General features: G+C 45.0%; 1 protein-coding gene across 7 annotated transcripts in view; it reads right to left on the reverse strand.

Moving 5' to 3' along the window:
- Positions 1-17,048, reverse strand: part of ppfia2 (PTPRF interacting protein alpha 2) — a 172,746-nt gene that overhangs the window by 10,641 nt on the left and 145,057 nt on the right. For all 7 annotated transcript variants that reach the window (XR_014621518.1, XM_084345451.1, XM_084345449.1 and 4 more), the window contains 14 exons: positions 16,791-16,925; positions 16,019-16,102; positions 14,612-14,743; positions 14,442-14,504; positions 13,996-14,087; positions 10,914-11,046; positions 10,272-10,489; positions 8,821-9,061; positions 7,796-7,825; positions 7,552-7,679; positions 6,903-7,084; positions 5,899-5,989; positions 2,090-2,171; positions 1,267-1,467 (listed from right to left, as the gene is read on the reverse strand). Coding sequence is in view for 6 of the 7 variants with exons in the window: in XM_084345451.1 (XP_084201577.1) it covers positions 1,267-1,467; positions 2,090-2,171; positions 5,899-5,989; positions 6,903-7,084; positions 7,552-7,679; positions 7,796-7,825; positions 8,821-9,061; positions 10,272-10,489; positions 10,914-11,046; positions 13,996-14,087; positions 14,442-14,504; positions 14,612-14,743; positions 16,019-16,102; positions 16,791-16,925 (1,812 nt within the window). In the remaining variant the exon portion in view is untranslated. The remainder of the gene's footprint in view (positions 1-1,266; positions 1,468-2,089; positions 2,172-5,898; positions 5,990-6,902; positions 7,085-7,551; positions 7,680-7,795; positions 7,826-8,820; positions 9,062-10,271; positions 10,490-10,913; positions 11,047-13,995; positions 14,088-14,441; positions 14,505-14,611; positions 14,744-16,018; positions 16,103-16,790; positions 16,926-17,048) is intronic.

Genomic DNA, 17,048 nt, shown 5'->3' on the forward strand with positions numbered 1-17,048 from the left:
GAATGGTAGGGGCGGTGCAGGGCCGGTATGTGGATGTGACAGGGTCAGCAGCAGCATGCAAACTGCTTCACATTAAAAGCTTTTCACTGAATTTTATTGTGAAGAAGAAACAGGACATGAAAGCTGGACTACCTCCCCTGCTACGGAGAAACCTTATACGGCTCAGACTTCGTGTCTCCTACCAGTGGACCGCTCCCTCTGCATGTTCGAGGGGGGGGGGGGATCCGGTTGTAATGGCGAGGTGAAATGACCAATCCTTTCCTCTCTCAATTTTCTGCTCGATATACACGTCCCACCATATTTACAAGGTCAATTAACCCCCTCTGTTGAGTGCGTAGGGGGGCTTTTAAGTGTGACAACAGGCGGAGGGGCCCCCGTCACAGTCGGGGGAGTTTGTGATCGGACGTGTGGCGTCGCATGTGCCGTAATGAAAGTTTCATGAGGTGTGGAAGTGGAGCTAAGTGGTGGAGGGAGGGGTGAGGGGAACGGGGGGGAGCGTAAAAGAGTACTGCTAGTGTTATTTTACAGGAGGAGAGGACAGAAAAAGTGCAAGAGCCGGTGAGTTATGACTTACAGCATGCACAGTCTTGTGTGGACGCTAAAAACACTTTAATGAATATTCTGGGTTTATGTAACAGCGCACGACTTCTCATGTGTGATATATGGTCTGCATTGTTGGTGCACCTTCAGTATAAAGCGTATTAGTCGTGGCTCTGCAGTGAGAACAGTCACTATCATTAAGAAACGACACAGTCCTCAGAGGCTGTGTGCAATTACCATGACAACAGGGAGCTGTGAAAGTGACTGGAGAGCTAAATTACAGGACACGCTGGAGCGATGCTTTATAAACCAGGCCGTCACCGACTCCCACTGTAATATTCACTCACTTACATCACATAGACTTGCACGATTAAAAAAAAAAAAATGGGTGAGATGTAAAAAAAAAATAAAAACGCTGACTAATGTGCCGGGTGTGATCGTGTAACGGCTGTGTTTGCTAACCGCCAACACACGTGTCAGCCGTGTCTGCAGAGAGGACGGTCAGTCATGCAAACGCTTGTCAGAGCTGCTCTGGAGGCAGAAATCTCCATCATCGTCAGCATATTTCCCAAAATGTTTTGACTATTCCACTTGTCATCCTCACAGCTCCTTTCTTTTCTGCTTTCTACTAACTTTTCCCTCCCGCTCAGCTTCGCCTCTGACAAAAGTTTGCAGGACTACGACTCCGGTCTGCGTCCGTGTTCGCGCAGTTCCTGCACAACTCACGGTTCTGGAGGTGGGCGGGGCCGAGGGGCTGGTGAGGGAGACCATTTCCTGGATGGCCAGGCGCAGCTTGAGCCGGTGCAGAGGGTTACTGATGCCGATCTCCCTCTGGATCTCGGTGTCGGACAGGGCCGACATGATGGCTCCGCTCTTCACGTTGGCTCGGCACGCCGCCACGTACCAGGCCGGCATTCCCAACCACAGCTTTGGAAAACAGAAAGAGGAGAGGTGATTAATTCTAGTTTTTAATTTAAACTTTACTGTATTCATCCAAAGTTTCAAGCACCAAATCACTCAACAGTTATCGGCAAATCTCAGCCCCAAGAATCCAATCTGACCACCAATAACTGGAAAATGGTGGTCTGGGCCAGATTGCTGCCATCATGAGCTGTCTGGTGGCTGCAGGTCACCTGCTGAACATCAGGGGGCAGCAGAGCGTCTGTGTTAATCTACTCTGCATCCTGGCGTCTTCCAAAAATATCAGCCAGAGGAACTGAGCGAGTGATTCACTGCGATGATTCATCATAAATTGTTATTCTGGTTTATAATCGATGCTTTGAATGCAGATTTTTTTTGGGTCGCAGCTCAACACAATTACTCACAATGGACCGAGCAAAGGAACAATATGAAAATGATCATGTCAGAGATGTTTTGCATCAGGCCGGGAAAACATGAACTACGCAATACTCTGCATGTTATCTAAAGGGGGCACATGCAGGTCGACAGGAAGCATCCGAGCAGGGAAAGTAAAGCTCTTGGGTTCGTACGGACGCCTGACGTATCCTGCAGGCGACTTAATTTGCCATTAAAGGATTAATGAACTCACCTCCAGCCAGGCTACGACCGTGGGACCGTCCCATTGGGCGAAAGGTAAACCCTTTCTCCTGGCCTCCTCCAGCAGCTCGTGTCTGAGAGTGCAGGGACAGAGGAGACCGTGTGTGAATACACGTGCGCTCGTACATCGTAACAAACACACATTTTCTCACTCCGATCCGACACCACACCCTCACATCCTCTTTCACAAAATCCCTCAGTAACAGTGTGTGTGTGTGTGTGTACAGGACTGTGTGTGTGTATAGAGGTGAGCACTCGTACACATTTTATCTCCCAGTCCACCTGTACACTAAGAGTGTTGAAAAGGGCAGTGTTTTTATCACTCATCTGAGCGGAGCACACTCACAACCCGCACTGCACTCAAAGAGGCGCACACGCTCGCACACACGGGCTTTGTGCCGCCGCTGCTGTATTTATGAGGGCATTCACTCGCCGCATTCATTCTCAAATCTCTAATCCTGGCGCTGACGTTTGTCCCCGTCACACACCTGCAGGATTTCTAATCTTAAATTTACTATAAATAGAGCGCAGGAGCAGCTCTGTTGATGTTTTATTGCTGTTTTTAGCAGGACAATTAAACTAATCAACAGATTTTAATGACATTAGGTGGAAGTTTTTGTTGTTGTGGTTAGCTTGATGCTACAAATGCCATTAAATCTTCACCAATTCAGGCTCATTTATGAGTTTGAAACACCAGTACTTAAAACAATGTCACCCAAAGGTCAATTCAGTAGCTGTTCTGGTGCAGATTAAGGATGTAACATGTAGCAATTCTGCATTAAAATGTCTAAAAATGTGCTTAAAGTATCCTAAACCCAGAAAATCTGTAATTTTATTCAAGGCAACAACGTGGTTCACTTCCTGTCTCTATAACTTCAGGTGATACGTCACAGAGTGGGGGAAGGAAGTGAGCGCAAACATGCCCAAACACAACTTGAATAAAACTTTAACACGGTGACATTTCTTCCTGAATCGTGTCAGATTTTCAGCGGAAACAGTGGTAGTCTAACAACAACTCCCATGATCCCACACTACTTCACGACCTCGTCTTTTCTTTTCACTGTTTTGACAGAGGGACCTGGAGCGACAGAAATGACTAACTGTGGTTTTAATCAAACTCAATCTGCTCTTGATGATGATGTAAATACGGTCAAGAGTTCCAGAACAGCTCCTATTTTAAATGGACCTCGAGGTGAGATTGTTCTGTTGCGTCAATCTTCAACACATTTGAGCTACAGCAATGTAACAAATTAGTGTTACAGTATTACATCTACTATGTACTGTCTCTAATTGTGTATTTTAAAACACAGAATGAAAATTTGTGTACACATTTGATTAAAATAACTTACTTTAAGCACAACTCATCCTAGTTCATCCTCTGCTGAGAGAAATGTTCTTCTCACTGACACTTTTGTTGACGCAGGTCTTGAATGACGCAGCGTTGCATTTTTAAAAGCAACTTTTTCTTCACATTTTCTGGGCTGCGCTCCATGTTTTTTCCCCTTTCTTTCTAAAGCTGGTGTTGAAGCGTAAACCTAAGAGTGCCGGGTGCTGTTTTTGTTTTGCCTCGCTTTGAGAGACGCTGATGCAAACTGCACCTCGTCGACAAAGAGCGGGCGAACACGCGCTCTCGGCCCGTCGTGCGCGGATCTATTTGTGCCACGCCGCGTCCTCCCACGCTCGGCGAGACGCGGCGAGCTCACGAACCGCTTAAAAATGCCGGACGAACAAGGCGACCAGGGAACACACTCGTACTCGCACCCACACAATGCGGATCTCGGTCTGTTTCGTGAACACATTTCATCACAGGAAAACTCTGAATCGACATTCCCTGAGTGTGTTTGTCAAAGAACTTGACAAATGGAAAGAGTGGGCTCGGTAATAAACATGACACATGTGACACTCTCAGCGTTGAAGGCCTCAGTACAGTGAAAGGGCACTTAAACACAGCATACATGGCGTACAAAGAAAAAAAAAGCCTACAGGGGACAGAGGAAATGTGTTGATCCAAACACAACCAGGTACATTCACTGTCTTATCTATCCAGCACATGGGGAGAGAGCCCCATGTTTTTATGTTCAGGTCGGGGCTAATGCATGGAGGAATACATCCACTGAACATAGCTGGGGAAAGGGAAGTAAGGTTATGACAAAATCATACAAACAAAAAGAACATTTCCCATAACCAGATATTGCAGCTGGTTATTCCACACAAATAGATAGAGACACATATAAGGAGAGGAAGACAAAAATTGAGCCCCAGTTTTTTAGCGGCGGCACATTCTCTGTCCAGCCATGGATGCAGCGGCCATTGAACTGTAAAAAGGGGGGAAGAAACGTCTTCAGATGGTAAATGAAAAAAGAAAGAAAGAGGCGCAATGGCGTCGTCAAACAGCCATGATAGGATAGAGAGATAAACAGATAAGAGACGTCGGCTTTTTTGGCACTGGTCTTTCGGGGGATGGGGGGGGGGGACAGACAGGAGAGATGGCAGACAGTGACAATGGTCAATATCCAGGAGGTCAGTTTATACATCCTCACAACTTACCCGCTTTTTGTTAGAGTCAGAGGATGGTGAGAGGGAGAGGAAGGGTAAGAGAGGAGAGAGTCAAAGAGGAGAGAGAAAAAGAGAGAGAGAGAGAGCGACGGGGAGACAAAAGTACACAAAATGTTAATGAGTTAAATAAGCATTTAAACCATCATCAGCACTCGCACTCAACACACGCGTATCTCACAATGGAGGACATTCGTTCACAGGAGCATCGGTGGAGACCAAGTCATCTTCTACAATGCAGTCCTGACCAACATCTCGTGCAGCAGAGGAAATGAGAAATGCACTGAAAAAACACAGCAAGACCCCCCTCCATGGCCTCACATTCAGATGCTCAGTTACATTCAGATACCTGGTCGTTACCCTCTTGAAGGAGATAATAAAAGAAAAGAAAATGAAATCAAAAAACAAAAACCACACCCGACAATGAGAGACCACCACAGCGGTATTGATCGATCAAGATGCTGAAATGGAAAAAATAGTGCAGGCAGCTCAATGGCATGCAGTGTGGAGGAGGCGCCAAGATGCAAGGTGGTGGTGAGGCCTTAATCCCGGACACCGCTATGGAGAAGTCAGTGCAGTGGAGGAAAGAAACAACACGTTTCGTCAACATACAACGGACATTACTCGCTATTGACCGACTACATGGGAGGCAAAGTTATTCGTCATGACAACTCGATGTGCACTTCGAGCAAATGACATTCATCATTTGGCACTGGGGCATGGCAAATGCACACACACACACACACGCACACACGCACACATCCTGCTGAAAGATTTGATTTGTGTCGAGGTTCCCCGTTTATCCTCCGTTCTGACCGTGAGTGTAATCTACGGGTGGCGTGTTGGGGGGAAAAAGCACATCTATAGCTTCCAAATTGACAAAGTAGCCGTGTGAGATTAATTGGTTGTTCAGCTCGGATCAATAGTCCGACTTTGGCTCTGCGTCTGAATACAGTGAGGCCGATCTCCGGCTTCTGCTCTCTATCGATTCCTGCTCTCAATGTGGGTTATGATATTACATACAGTAGGTACAGCCGTGCTTTCACAGAGCGAGAGAGCTAAAGGTAAACACGGGAGGTGGAGGTTACGGCCTCTGTCTGTGTGTCAAAGGTCAGGTCTAAAAGCATACAGCTAGAGGACTTCATAAATGTGACCGTGAACTTAATACGGTCATCATGTTAAATGGATATTTGTGTGTAAGATGTCGGGGTGTTATTGCTGTGATGTGGTTCTTTGGACGAAGCTTACTTCTTTTTCAACCTGCGGTCCTTCTCAGCCTGTGTTCCCAGCTTGCCCACCCCCATGTCCTGGCCCGCCATGTCTGCGTCCATCATGGTCGCTGGGAGAAGGAGAAGGAACACGAGATATCAGCGGTTACTGTCAGAAAAACATTCAGTATGATACAAATGAAATACTAAAGTTTAAAGCTCCTGTGCTAGCGGACACTCCCCTGGTCCCAGATCTACCAGCTAAAACCGTTAGCTGATCAGCTAACTGAGCTAATTAGCTAAGGGCAGCTACAGTTAGCAGCAGTTAACAGGTGGCATGCTGCCCCCTATTTGTTTCGAGTATCGGTATCGGTTATACATTTTGTTACCATTTTTAGTAATTTACACGTATTGATAACTTATCTATTGGCCATATGTGAGAGGATTGTAAAGTGATGTGAAAAATGAGACCTTCGTCTCGACCCTCGGGTCAGATTTTCAGACTTATGCACATTGTTTTCTCGAGTGTTTCTCTCTTTAGCCAAAGTTCAGGAATGGAGTCCGCTAACATAAACTAACGACTGGCTTCCAGCACAACACAGTTGTTCCACAGAGCCTCTTTAATTGTTATAAACGACTGTTGCTGCAACAGATTGTATTGTGCAGTATTTTGCACAATAAATCCACAGTATTTGTCAAATTATTTGTATTTTATTTTAATAGACGGCCATTTTTTTTTACGATCATATTTCTGTGCTGCTTTGTGGGTATGCCAAGTATGCATTTGTTGAGTTTTTCAAGTGTTGGAGCATCTGGTTTCCACCAAATTAATCATAAACATGGTCTAAAATGTTATCACTGCTATTATTAGTAGATGTTATATCATGCTGAGTTTTTGTTTAATTCAGTTTGAGGTTCGCTGTCCCACTCTGCCCTGCAAGTCCTTCTAGTTCTACCTAAACTAGATGTTATCTGAACGATCAGCATATTGCAATCAGTACTGACGGCTGCTGTTATCTCCTGGAACATGTTCTGACTGCCCACCTTGTGGATCTACCATGACATGTCTGTGTGCCAGATGTGCCATTCTGCCTTTCTCCTTCTTGCCAAAAAGCCGTCCGATGGAGGATTTGATGCCCTTCTTCTTCGGCTGCTTGTGGAGGGAGTCTTGGCTGCTGGCTACGCTGCTCAGTGCGCTGGCCTCGGCCTCCAGAGAGGCCACGATCCTGAAGACGCGAACGCAGAAAAACATGAGATAATTGCCGTTCTTAAGCTTGTTAAAAAAGTGTTTGTATTTTTGAAAGTGATGAGAGTTAACGGTTCTTAACACCTTCCTTTGCCCTGGTCTCCTGTTTGAAGAAACATGTTTTTCTGCCGCTTTCACAAACTTCCCTTTTTCAGCTTATTTATTCGTGCCAATTACTGAAGACTAATCTAAATACTGTTGCTACTGTCTGTGATTTAAATGTGAAAAAGTACCCAGATTAAAAAAAATGAAAATTATTCATGGCAAAACCGCGGCTAAATTGGAAGCTTCTACGTGGGCAGGAAACCATCTCATTATCATCCAAAGAGAAACCAGGCACAGCTAAAGACGGCAAATCTGAAAAGCAGAACATCAAGCTAACGTTTCACAAGAAAGAACGGAAGACAGGAAGGCAATCAAACAAAAAGAAAACCTCTTCCTCCCTACCCTCGTGCGTCGTTGTGCGAGGAGGCTGGCAGTGTGTGCGTCATTCGGACGGTGCGCGGCGTCGGAGGCGGGGAGGTCTCGCACTTGATGGTGGCCTTGTCTTGGCCGTCCTCGTCCACGGCTGCGATCTGAGGGGGCGAGGGCAAAGAGACGTGACCCTCAGACACGACACAAATGTATCCGGGGTGTCGTTAAAGCGGCTGTCACATTCAGAATCTGTTTATACGAGCGAGGCTGCGTGTACCTTTCTCCTGTGTTTCCTCAGATCACTGGGCTGCGGGGCAGAGAAGAGACAAAACGTCAATGCTTTTGAAATGATTTCCATGTTGGTAATAAATGAAAGCCAATTGGCTCATTCACATAAACATCATACACCGTTAGATAATCACGATACGACCACATCAGTGCTCGGATCAATGCCGAGGGACGAAGACGGATTGGTACACAGCTCATTTGCGCGACCAATAAAATCAAAGCCTCATCCCGCATTAGACTCTTCTCTTCTTTCTGGTGCACACGTGAATATTTTCGGAGGTATTTCTTCTCCGCTGGTCACATCTGGAGTGTTGCAGAGTCGATCGAAGAGAGTTAGAGAGGATCCGCGAGACGTTATTGTCTATTTCTGGAGAAACTATAAGCCTCGACATCTGGGCTGCATCATGACAGCTGACGGAGCGAGACAGCTTCAGTCACGACTCTCTCCGCACGCTCGTTTAATGCAGCGAGAAGTCTTGAAAATTTTATGTCTTCTGTAGCTTTACGGCTTTAACATGCAGAGACGCTGAGTAAAAAGAAGAAAAACCTCAACAGAACAGCTGAATTTCTTATCACAAGACTGATGTCTGAAACAGCCACCACCTACCGGCTCTGTGCAGGAGCTGCTGCGGACATATGGCACGCTTTGCACAACAGAGTGAGACATATTTTGTGTACAACTTAAAAAAAAAGTGCTATAATCTGTAAAAATAAGACATAAATCCCTGAAAGTACCTGCTCAGACTTCACATAATACTCAGAACTCTAAACGCTGCCGTGTGATGCAAGGACACCAAATCCCTCACGACCTTGAAGGCATCTCCGGCCGTCATCTGTTTTTTCATCAGTGTGAAAATCTCAAACTGCCGGACACGTCTGTAAAGCTCACAGTATGCAATGGAAACTATAAAGCATTACTTGAGGGCGGTTCTGTTGATGTTCTGCACTCCACCTTCCAGGCATGAATATATATTTGGTTGGTGGTCTGATAAAAACAGCAGTAAAGCGACTGACCAGTGTCATCACCCCCATGCGCTCCATGTCGCGGGCGGGGCTTCGAGGGTCGAGCTTGGGCGTGGAGTGTCCGCTGGGCGGGGAGGAGGAGGCCAAGGAGGAGGCGGTGGCCGAGGCAGTGATGGAGGCTCCGTGGTGGTGCATTCGTGCCAGGTTGAGGCCCTCGAGGCTGACGCTGGCCACCCGGTTCTCGATCTCCTCCGCCCGCAGCTCCGTCGACTCCTTCTCCTCCTGGATCAGCCTTTGGAAGAAGTGAGGAAAAAGTCAGCCGCGGTCATGAAGGTTTTGCACTTTTATTTCCGAGCATGTCGGTATCACTGCTGCAGAGTTTAGCCTTATCTGTGGAGGTCTTTGGAGGTGGACTTCTGGAGATTTGTCCGACAAATCCTGTTAAATACCTACAGTATAAGGAACACTAATTAAAGACCATAGTGAGGAGATAAAAAGGCTAAAAGTCAGGTCATTAGCTTTAACATATCCAGGGTCTAACTTTGTAATTAGCCGAGAGCTCAACATGTTGGATTCACGATCACTATCTGCCATCCCATTTGAATTAACTCCTCCCGAAAGAAATGTTGCACCGTGTCTATTGACGGGGATGTAAATTAGCAAAGAGCAAAAGGCACGTTAAGAGCCCTTGAAATAAGGAACCAAGTAAAGTTGCGCCTGGGGTTATGAATACTTATCAGCGCAAGATAATTACAGCATTAACAAGCAAGAGGCAGATCACACTTTCCCTGGCTCACAGACAGGAAGAGACATCCACAGACAACTGATACCTTCGAGTGAGCGTAATGGTTCGGTCAGAGGCCGCGTGTGAAGCCATATTTTAGCATATTTGTGGGAAAATAAGAGCGTCTAGAAAATACTGATCATAAGGGTGACGAGTGGGCGGGCACATTATGCTGAAAAAAGGGCTCGAAAAGTTTCTCCGCGATACTTTTTTCTGCCTCCGTAGTCGACCTGTTCTTAATGGATTGTGTTATTTAATACTAAAAATATAGATTTCGGCTGAAATATCGGAAAAGGAGCCGAGGATGAGTGTAGAGACGAGGCAACGTGAAGAAACTTAAAAGCAGCGGAGACAGTCATCCGCTGAAAGGAGGGTTTAATCCAACAACAGAGTATCACCCCCAAAAAGTCAGCAATGTTTTGATCTGCAAAAAGGAATCCAAAACGGCTCAGCTTTCCTGAACATGATCTTAAAAACACATCATGTGCTGGCTGGATTTGAAGTGAAATGGACGAGGAAAGCAGTAAGTAAAGTAAGCGAATCAATATGTCTGAGAATAACTGCAGCTCTGTATTCCCCCTCTGTTTTAGCTCCTTTAACACACAGTCTTCTCTGATTGGTCAGCTCGCACACGCCTGAGTCAGCACTGCTAACAACACCAGAGCAGTGTTGCTTTTACATGCACAAGAACCCATGAAAGCACTGGAGGAACAGGTACCGGATCTCCTTGTTGATTGCGTCCAGCTGCTCCTGCAGCATCATGGCCAGAGTTTGTGCATCAGAGTGGCCGCTCGGCGACAGCAGGTCCATGGAGCTGAACAACGTTTCCCTGTCGTCGTCGTCGATGTCCGACATCTCCGTGTCGCTCTCGAAGTGGTGGCCTCCCAGAACCCCGAGCTGCTGCGAGCGCCACTCCTGCTCCCCCAAAGATTTGGCCTGCAGAGAAAAGGCAAGGACGGGCTGCGATGATTACAAGTTTCTAATTTCATCTTTCATTCCTCAGGGAACTGAAAACCTTTTCCACAAATAATCAAAGTCATATTTTCTGTTATGTAATCAGAACTCTGATGTTCTGTAGAAATCAGATGGCAGCACCAAAGTATGAGTGCATATTGAGACCGAAATCACCTCTGAAAGCGGCCTTTCTCTCCCCAGGTACCAAAAGACAAGATGTTAATCTGATTTCAGCAGCTTTACCAAAGGTTAATTATATCACCGTATTGGAGACTTTTAGTACTAGAGCAAAATTACAGCCTCGGGGTTCTCATGAAGATTTACGGGTTGTGCCAATTTCTAACCTCGACCAGTTCGATATGAAAACGAAGAAGTACTGATGAAAGCGGAAAGACTGCAGGCTCACCTTCGTTTCACGCAGACCCATCCGACCTCTCCTCGGCCGGCGGATGACCTTGGCCGAGCGGTAGTGGTCCGACTGGGTTTCAGCCAGAGATCCCAACGAGAATCGGAGCTCGGCCGACGTGTCCAGATGAGACCTGAGAAAGAGCTTTCGTCAGTGAAACCACACCTGAAATTTCCTAATGTGTTCCTGCAATAAAACATATTCTCCGACCGAGCAGATTACAAAAAGATGAGACGGAACAAAAATGTGACGGTAATGTTCAGTGTTCTGCAGACGGTAAACACATCAAATCCCGCGTCTGGATCCCTAAAGCGTAGCTAATAGTCACGGTGATGCGGTGTAAAGTGTACTTTGTGAAGGATCGGGCCTCGTTATGCACGCTTCTGTGGCTGCAAATGGTTTTTTCTGCCGAGGATATTATTGCTGCTACTGTCAACACATCAGCGCTGTAATATTAGAGCTCTATGCAGCATGAAAGGGAAGCCAGAAAAACATCCAAGAATAGATACGGAGAGTGCAGTGATACCAGTGTTTCTAACAATAGTGCGGAGCAAATTGTTTCATCAGTGACAGATAAAATAACAGAGCTGCTACTGGAGAGAGTACATCTGTTTCACTGCATTTTTATCCGCTTCCTGTTACGTACACGATCTCAGGTTGCATCGGTTATGTGTGGCTGAATTTTGGGCTTTTTTATTCAATCTCTGCTGGATCTCAGCCAGACAATGTCATCCAAGGACAAAGTAATGACGCTACGTTGCAACTTTAGTTACAAACCTCTCTTTTAGAGCATCATGTCGTCTTCTTGGCTCTGGGAAAGATCAAGTCGGTGTCCAAATACTGACTGATGTCTGGACATGGACCCATCTGGCTCATACAGTTTGCTTAATTGTGTGTGCGCTCCAGAACTGCAGTGAACTGGATCTAACTTTTGTTTGGACCCATTACTGAGAAGCACCAGACTGGCAAGTCTCATCGCCAAGGAGAGGCTCAGATAAGCTTGTCTTTATTCTCCTATCAGTCTGTAAAAGTAGAAAAGTGGTGCGTGGTAGCAAAAGAGGTGCAGCAGGTGCTAATCCAGCTAAAACATTTAACTGTTAGCTAATCCCTTGACAGTGATTGACTAATTATAGTTTAAACTCTTCAAAATGTGTAGCTACACATGCTAAAGAGTTTGAAGGGTGGTGTTTATTCTTCTAGCCGTTCCTAAACCAAAAAACACAAGCCTATTTATCTGCTCTAACGTAGGCTGTTAGCATGTTGGGCTAGCTAGCTTACTTCTCTGTCATCGTAGAGTTATTTCAGGCATTAGTTTCTGGGTTACAGGTTAGGTAAAAATGAAAAGGCTAGTTTACAGCTAGTCAGTGGTGGACAGTAACGAAGTAAATTTACTTAAGTACTGTACTTAAGTACAGTTTTTGAGTATCTGTACTTTACTTGAGTATTATTTTGGGGGGATACTTTTACTTTCACTCCACTACATTTGAAGGACAAATATTGTACTTTTTACTCCACTACATTTCTATTGATGCTCTCGTTACTCGCTACTTTTGATCTTACGTCAGCTGATGATTTTTTTTTGCAAAATTCAGAGAAAATAAACTGTTTCTACTGATTCGCGTATGGTTTGTCTTAGTCGTATTGCCGTACCTGTACTACGTCATGAGCACCCGTGGCCTTATCTCAAACCCATGTTTGAGATTTTTGTCACAAAAACTGATTCGTTTCAGTTTAAATGTTGGTTGTGCTTACCGCGGACCAATTATATCACGGACTACAAACACTCGTCTTCCAACCGGAAAAAGCACGTCGCGGTATGTAAAGTAGCTACTAACGTTAGCTAGCTTAATGTTTGTGAAAGAGAGAGAGAGTGTGTCTGTGTGTGTGTGTGTGTGTGTGTGTGCGTGTGCGCGCACGCGTGTGTGTGTGTGTGTGTGTGTGAGAGAGAGAGTGGGTGTGCACGCGTTAGTGAGGTGCGGCTGTCTTTGATGTGGGTTATCCGGCTCATTTTTGGCTATGATGTATGATATAAGTAAAGTAAACTAGCCAATAAGTTGTTTATCTGTAAATGTCAATATCAGTTCTTGTAGTGCCTACATCTACATCTTTTTTATGTAGAGAAAGCATGGATGTCAGATGCAAAAATATACTGAACTGACCGCAGCTGTCTGCAATATATTTCATGTGTTGGTGAATGCAGCTGAGTCTGTGTTCTGAGGCTTCTTGCCTTTATTTGTTTTTTTTTGAGCTATAAACACGTCTGTAGCAGAATCGCATCAGTGTATTGTATAATGACATTAAGCTACTTTCCTTTCCTGTATTTCCTGAGATATTTTTAAAATACTTTTACTTAAGTAATTTTTTAAACAAATACTTTAGTACTTTTACTTAAGTAATATTTTGACTAAGCTACTTTTACTTGTATTGAGTAATATTTGACAAGGAGTATCTGTACTTTTACTCAAGTAGTGAAGTTGTGTACTCTGTCCACCTCTGCAGCTAGTACATGTACTTTGTAGTGATTACCCACTCTGTGAAGGTCGGTCCTGGATGCTATCAGTGGTTGAGGCAACGTTAGCCGTTAATGTTGACTTTTTGGCGGGACATTTAGCTTTAGCCTCATTTTTTTAGCATTAAGTAGAGTATGTAGCTACTGAGTGCATATTTAAGACCTCTTTTACAAAAAAAGTTTTAAAACGCTTCAGCCTGAGACTGTTTTCAACCAACTTATGAAGCTAATGTTAGCTAAATTACCTAGCTAGCTAGCCACAGCCTAATGCCAGAAACAGTTGTCATTTCAGGAATCACTTGCTTGAAATGGGATGCCAGATTTGTCTACTTCCGTCTAAAATCAAGGAGCTATTGTTTAAAAAATAATACAAAATAATTTGACGCCGTTATCATTGTACACTGCAAGAACAGAAAGCTTTAGAGGCAACTGTATCAAATCATGGCCGAGCTTAGCGAACAGCCAATTTCACAAGTTCAAAGTTCAGAGGAGATTTTCAGGGTCCGGTGATCTAAACTCATATATGGCTGCAGAAAAACCCAGATACAGTAAGTCCGACATTATTACACCTACCGTGACAGGGTGGGTTCTGTGAGGGAGCCTGCCCTCAATCTGAATTGGTCAAGCTCCGATCTCAGCTTCTCAATCTCGTCTGCCAGCTGCGACTGGAAGAAACAATCGGGCGAGACGTGATTACAGGACTTGTCTACGATGTTAAATGTCCAAAGAATGATTATCACACAGTACAGTAATCATATTGGTGTTATGTCAACACCGCGGAGTGACGCGGCTCAGAGCCGGTGGGGCTCATTATCGTCATATTGCTGAATACTAAGTGACAGAGTGATACTTTCTGCTTATGAAACCTATCTAATTATCCTCCCCCCTGTGCGGGAAACCTTATCAATATTCAACTGCAGAGGTTTATAAAAAATAAAACTAACGTCAGCCTTATTATTTCTCCATTATAAAGCCCTTTATTAAACCGTAATCATCCTTCCTTGATCTCTGCGACCTACTTTTTCTTGGATCGACTCCTCGTACTGTTTCCTGTAACCTTCCGAGTCCTGGATTAACAGATTCTGCAAAGAGAGAAGAAACAAGGCGATGAGCTCCCTCTCTCCTCCTGACGTTCACTGGACACAACTAATGTTCATAGGTTTCATTCAACATGGCAGCCATCTTTGACCTTCTCTTCTAGGGCTGCCATCCTCTCCTTCAGGTGGAGCTGGAGACGCTCGTTGGACTCGGTGAGGAGTCTGTCCACCGTGTCCGACAGTCGCTTGTTGTGCTCTTCATTCATCTTTTCCCTCTGTCGAGCCTGGAGGGATGAAGGGACGGAAATTTTATATATGTTATTATTATATATATGAATATTTCAAAGTCATGTCTACCGGCCACAACATCTTCAGAATGTTTGCTGTAAAGCTACTTTAAAGAAGTCGTTCCCAACATTTTTGGCTCGTCAACAAAGATGTTTTAACATGAAAATACAAAAATCTTTCACTAAAGTTACATAAAATTACAAAGATTTCTGAGATCTACTGATTATTTCCCCTTGATTTAATTAATGACAGACTTTAAATGCAAATGCAAAACAAAATGAATTCATAATTAAAGTCTTTCTCTTGCTCATTTTGTAAAACCCTTCTGAAGTTTCCCTCGTCTTACTTCCACTGCTATTTTAAATGGACTTGCATTTCAATTTGGGTTTCAGTATCTTGCTCAAGGACACTTCAACACGCAGCTGTGGGGAGCTGGGATTCAAACCAGCGTCCTTCTGATTACTAGGCGACCCGCTCTACCTCCTGAACTACAGCTGCACTGAAATTTTTGATTTCATTTCGACATTTTAAGCTTTCAGTTTGAGCATTTCGGTTCGAGCTTTTGTATTTTAAATGTCACTTTTTACATTTATTCAAGTTGCATTTTCAAATTGTCACTGTTACATTTTAAATTTGCTTTTCATTTGTCTTTTTAATGTTTAATTTCTGCCTGTTTATTCCTCATAGTGAAATAAAATAACATTTTAATTTATTTAATTTGAAATTTTGGCCTGAAATATCTTCCATACAGAGGACGCTCTCAGCGCTCTGAAACTGAAACTGTGAATTTCTTGGCAACAATTTCCGACCGTAATTATGAAGGCACCTGTATTTATAGATGAACAACCAGCCGTCTAATGTGTACTTTAATAATTAACCACGTTTGTGTAGATAACTGTGCAACACACCCGAGGTGGATGGGGAAACGAGAGACGAACCGTCTGTGCAGCGATGCCAGATGTTTGGAAAAGATAGCTGGCAACGAGCATTGTACACATCAACTCGGATTTTATAGCGTTTTGTGTACGCTATGATGGTATTTAAATGAAATGTGACTGTGAAGACACTCATGTGCATTGTTGCATCACGTGTGAGCATTTTTACAAACAGAGTGTGTGAAATATTGACTCGGTCAAGTGTCACCGTCGATAAATCAGACACGGTGTCATCGGCCACAGTCGCCTCAAGCTGTCACGCTCATGCAGGAGTGGCCGCCTGGTTAGCGCCGCCTGGTTAGCGCCGCCTGGCACGACGCCTCCGCGGTGACTCACCCGCAGCAGCTCCTGGTTCTTCTCCTCCAGCTGGCATTCCAAGTGCCTCATTCGCTCCTCGATGCTCCCGTGACGCTCCTCCGCCTACACGTGGATCACAGCACAGACAAGACAAAAAAAAAAAAAAAGAAAAGAGGGCACGATGATATGCTGATGATCTGCTCGACGGCCTCGCGGGCAACAAAGAAAAAAAGCAGTGGCGACGACACAAGCCAAAGCCTCTATCCCAAAAACTCAAAGATGGATGTCTATCGTTTTTTTTTTTTTTAAAGCACAACTGCAGAGAGAGCTGGTTGAAACAAAGGAGAAAAGATGGAGGCCACCAAAGGACAGAATGAAAGAGGAAGAGAGCTCCTCCAGCACTGCCAAGTATGAGCTCCAGCCAGAAGTGCCATGCAGCTGTCCCATGGTGGTAGAACAGCCAGAGCAGAATCCCAGTAAACACGCTCGCCACAAAACACTAATAAGATAAATGAATGAAATCTGCTCTCTACAGGAGTTGGCAGTAGCTGTGATGCCCTGTGGGACTACCTTCCTAAGAATGGAGTTCATGTCTTGGAGTTTAGCTTCCATAACAAAGTGATAATCATCGGGGGAGGAAGAGGAGCTGGAGTCAGACTACGTGGCCGAGGAAGAGGAGAGGGACATGTTGAAACGTCATGACATGACACCACGTGCACACTTACACATAGAAAAGAAATCTAAGAGACGAGGGCATCTGTGGGAAATGTGTCAACAGGGAGTACGTTCGCGGTGGTGCGCGCGTTCCTACCTTGGTGAGGGCCGCTATCCTCTGGGCCAGCTCGGCCTCCACCTCCGGCAGCGTCTCGGCCTTCCTCATCGTCTGCTGCAGCTTCTGCTCGGCGAGCTCCAGCCTCTCCTGCAGCTGCCTGTTCTTCTCCTCCATCTGTGCACGCACACACATCGCCGACAGGTAGTCGTTTTAAATGCTTAACGAGGTGTTGTTTACTGTAAATGCTTCGATTAAATGATAATAGGGCGGGCATAAACAAATAACAACCCGTTCCTG

This window comes from Pagrus pagrus (assembly GCF_965226575.1).
Source record: "Pagrus pagrus genome assembly, chromosome: 23".
Lineage (NCBI taxonomy): Eukaryota > Metazoa > Chordata > Actinopteri > Spariformes > Sparidae > Pagrus > Pagrus pagrus.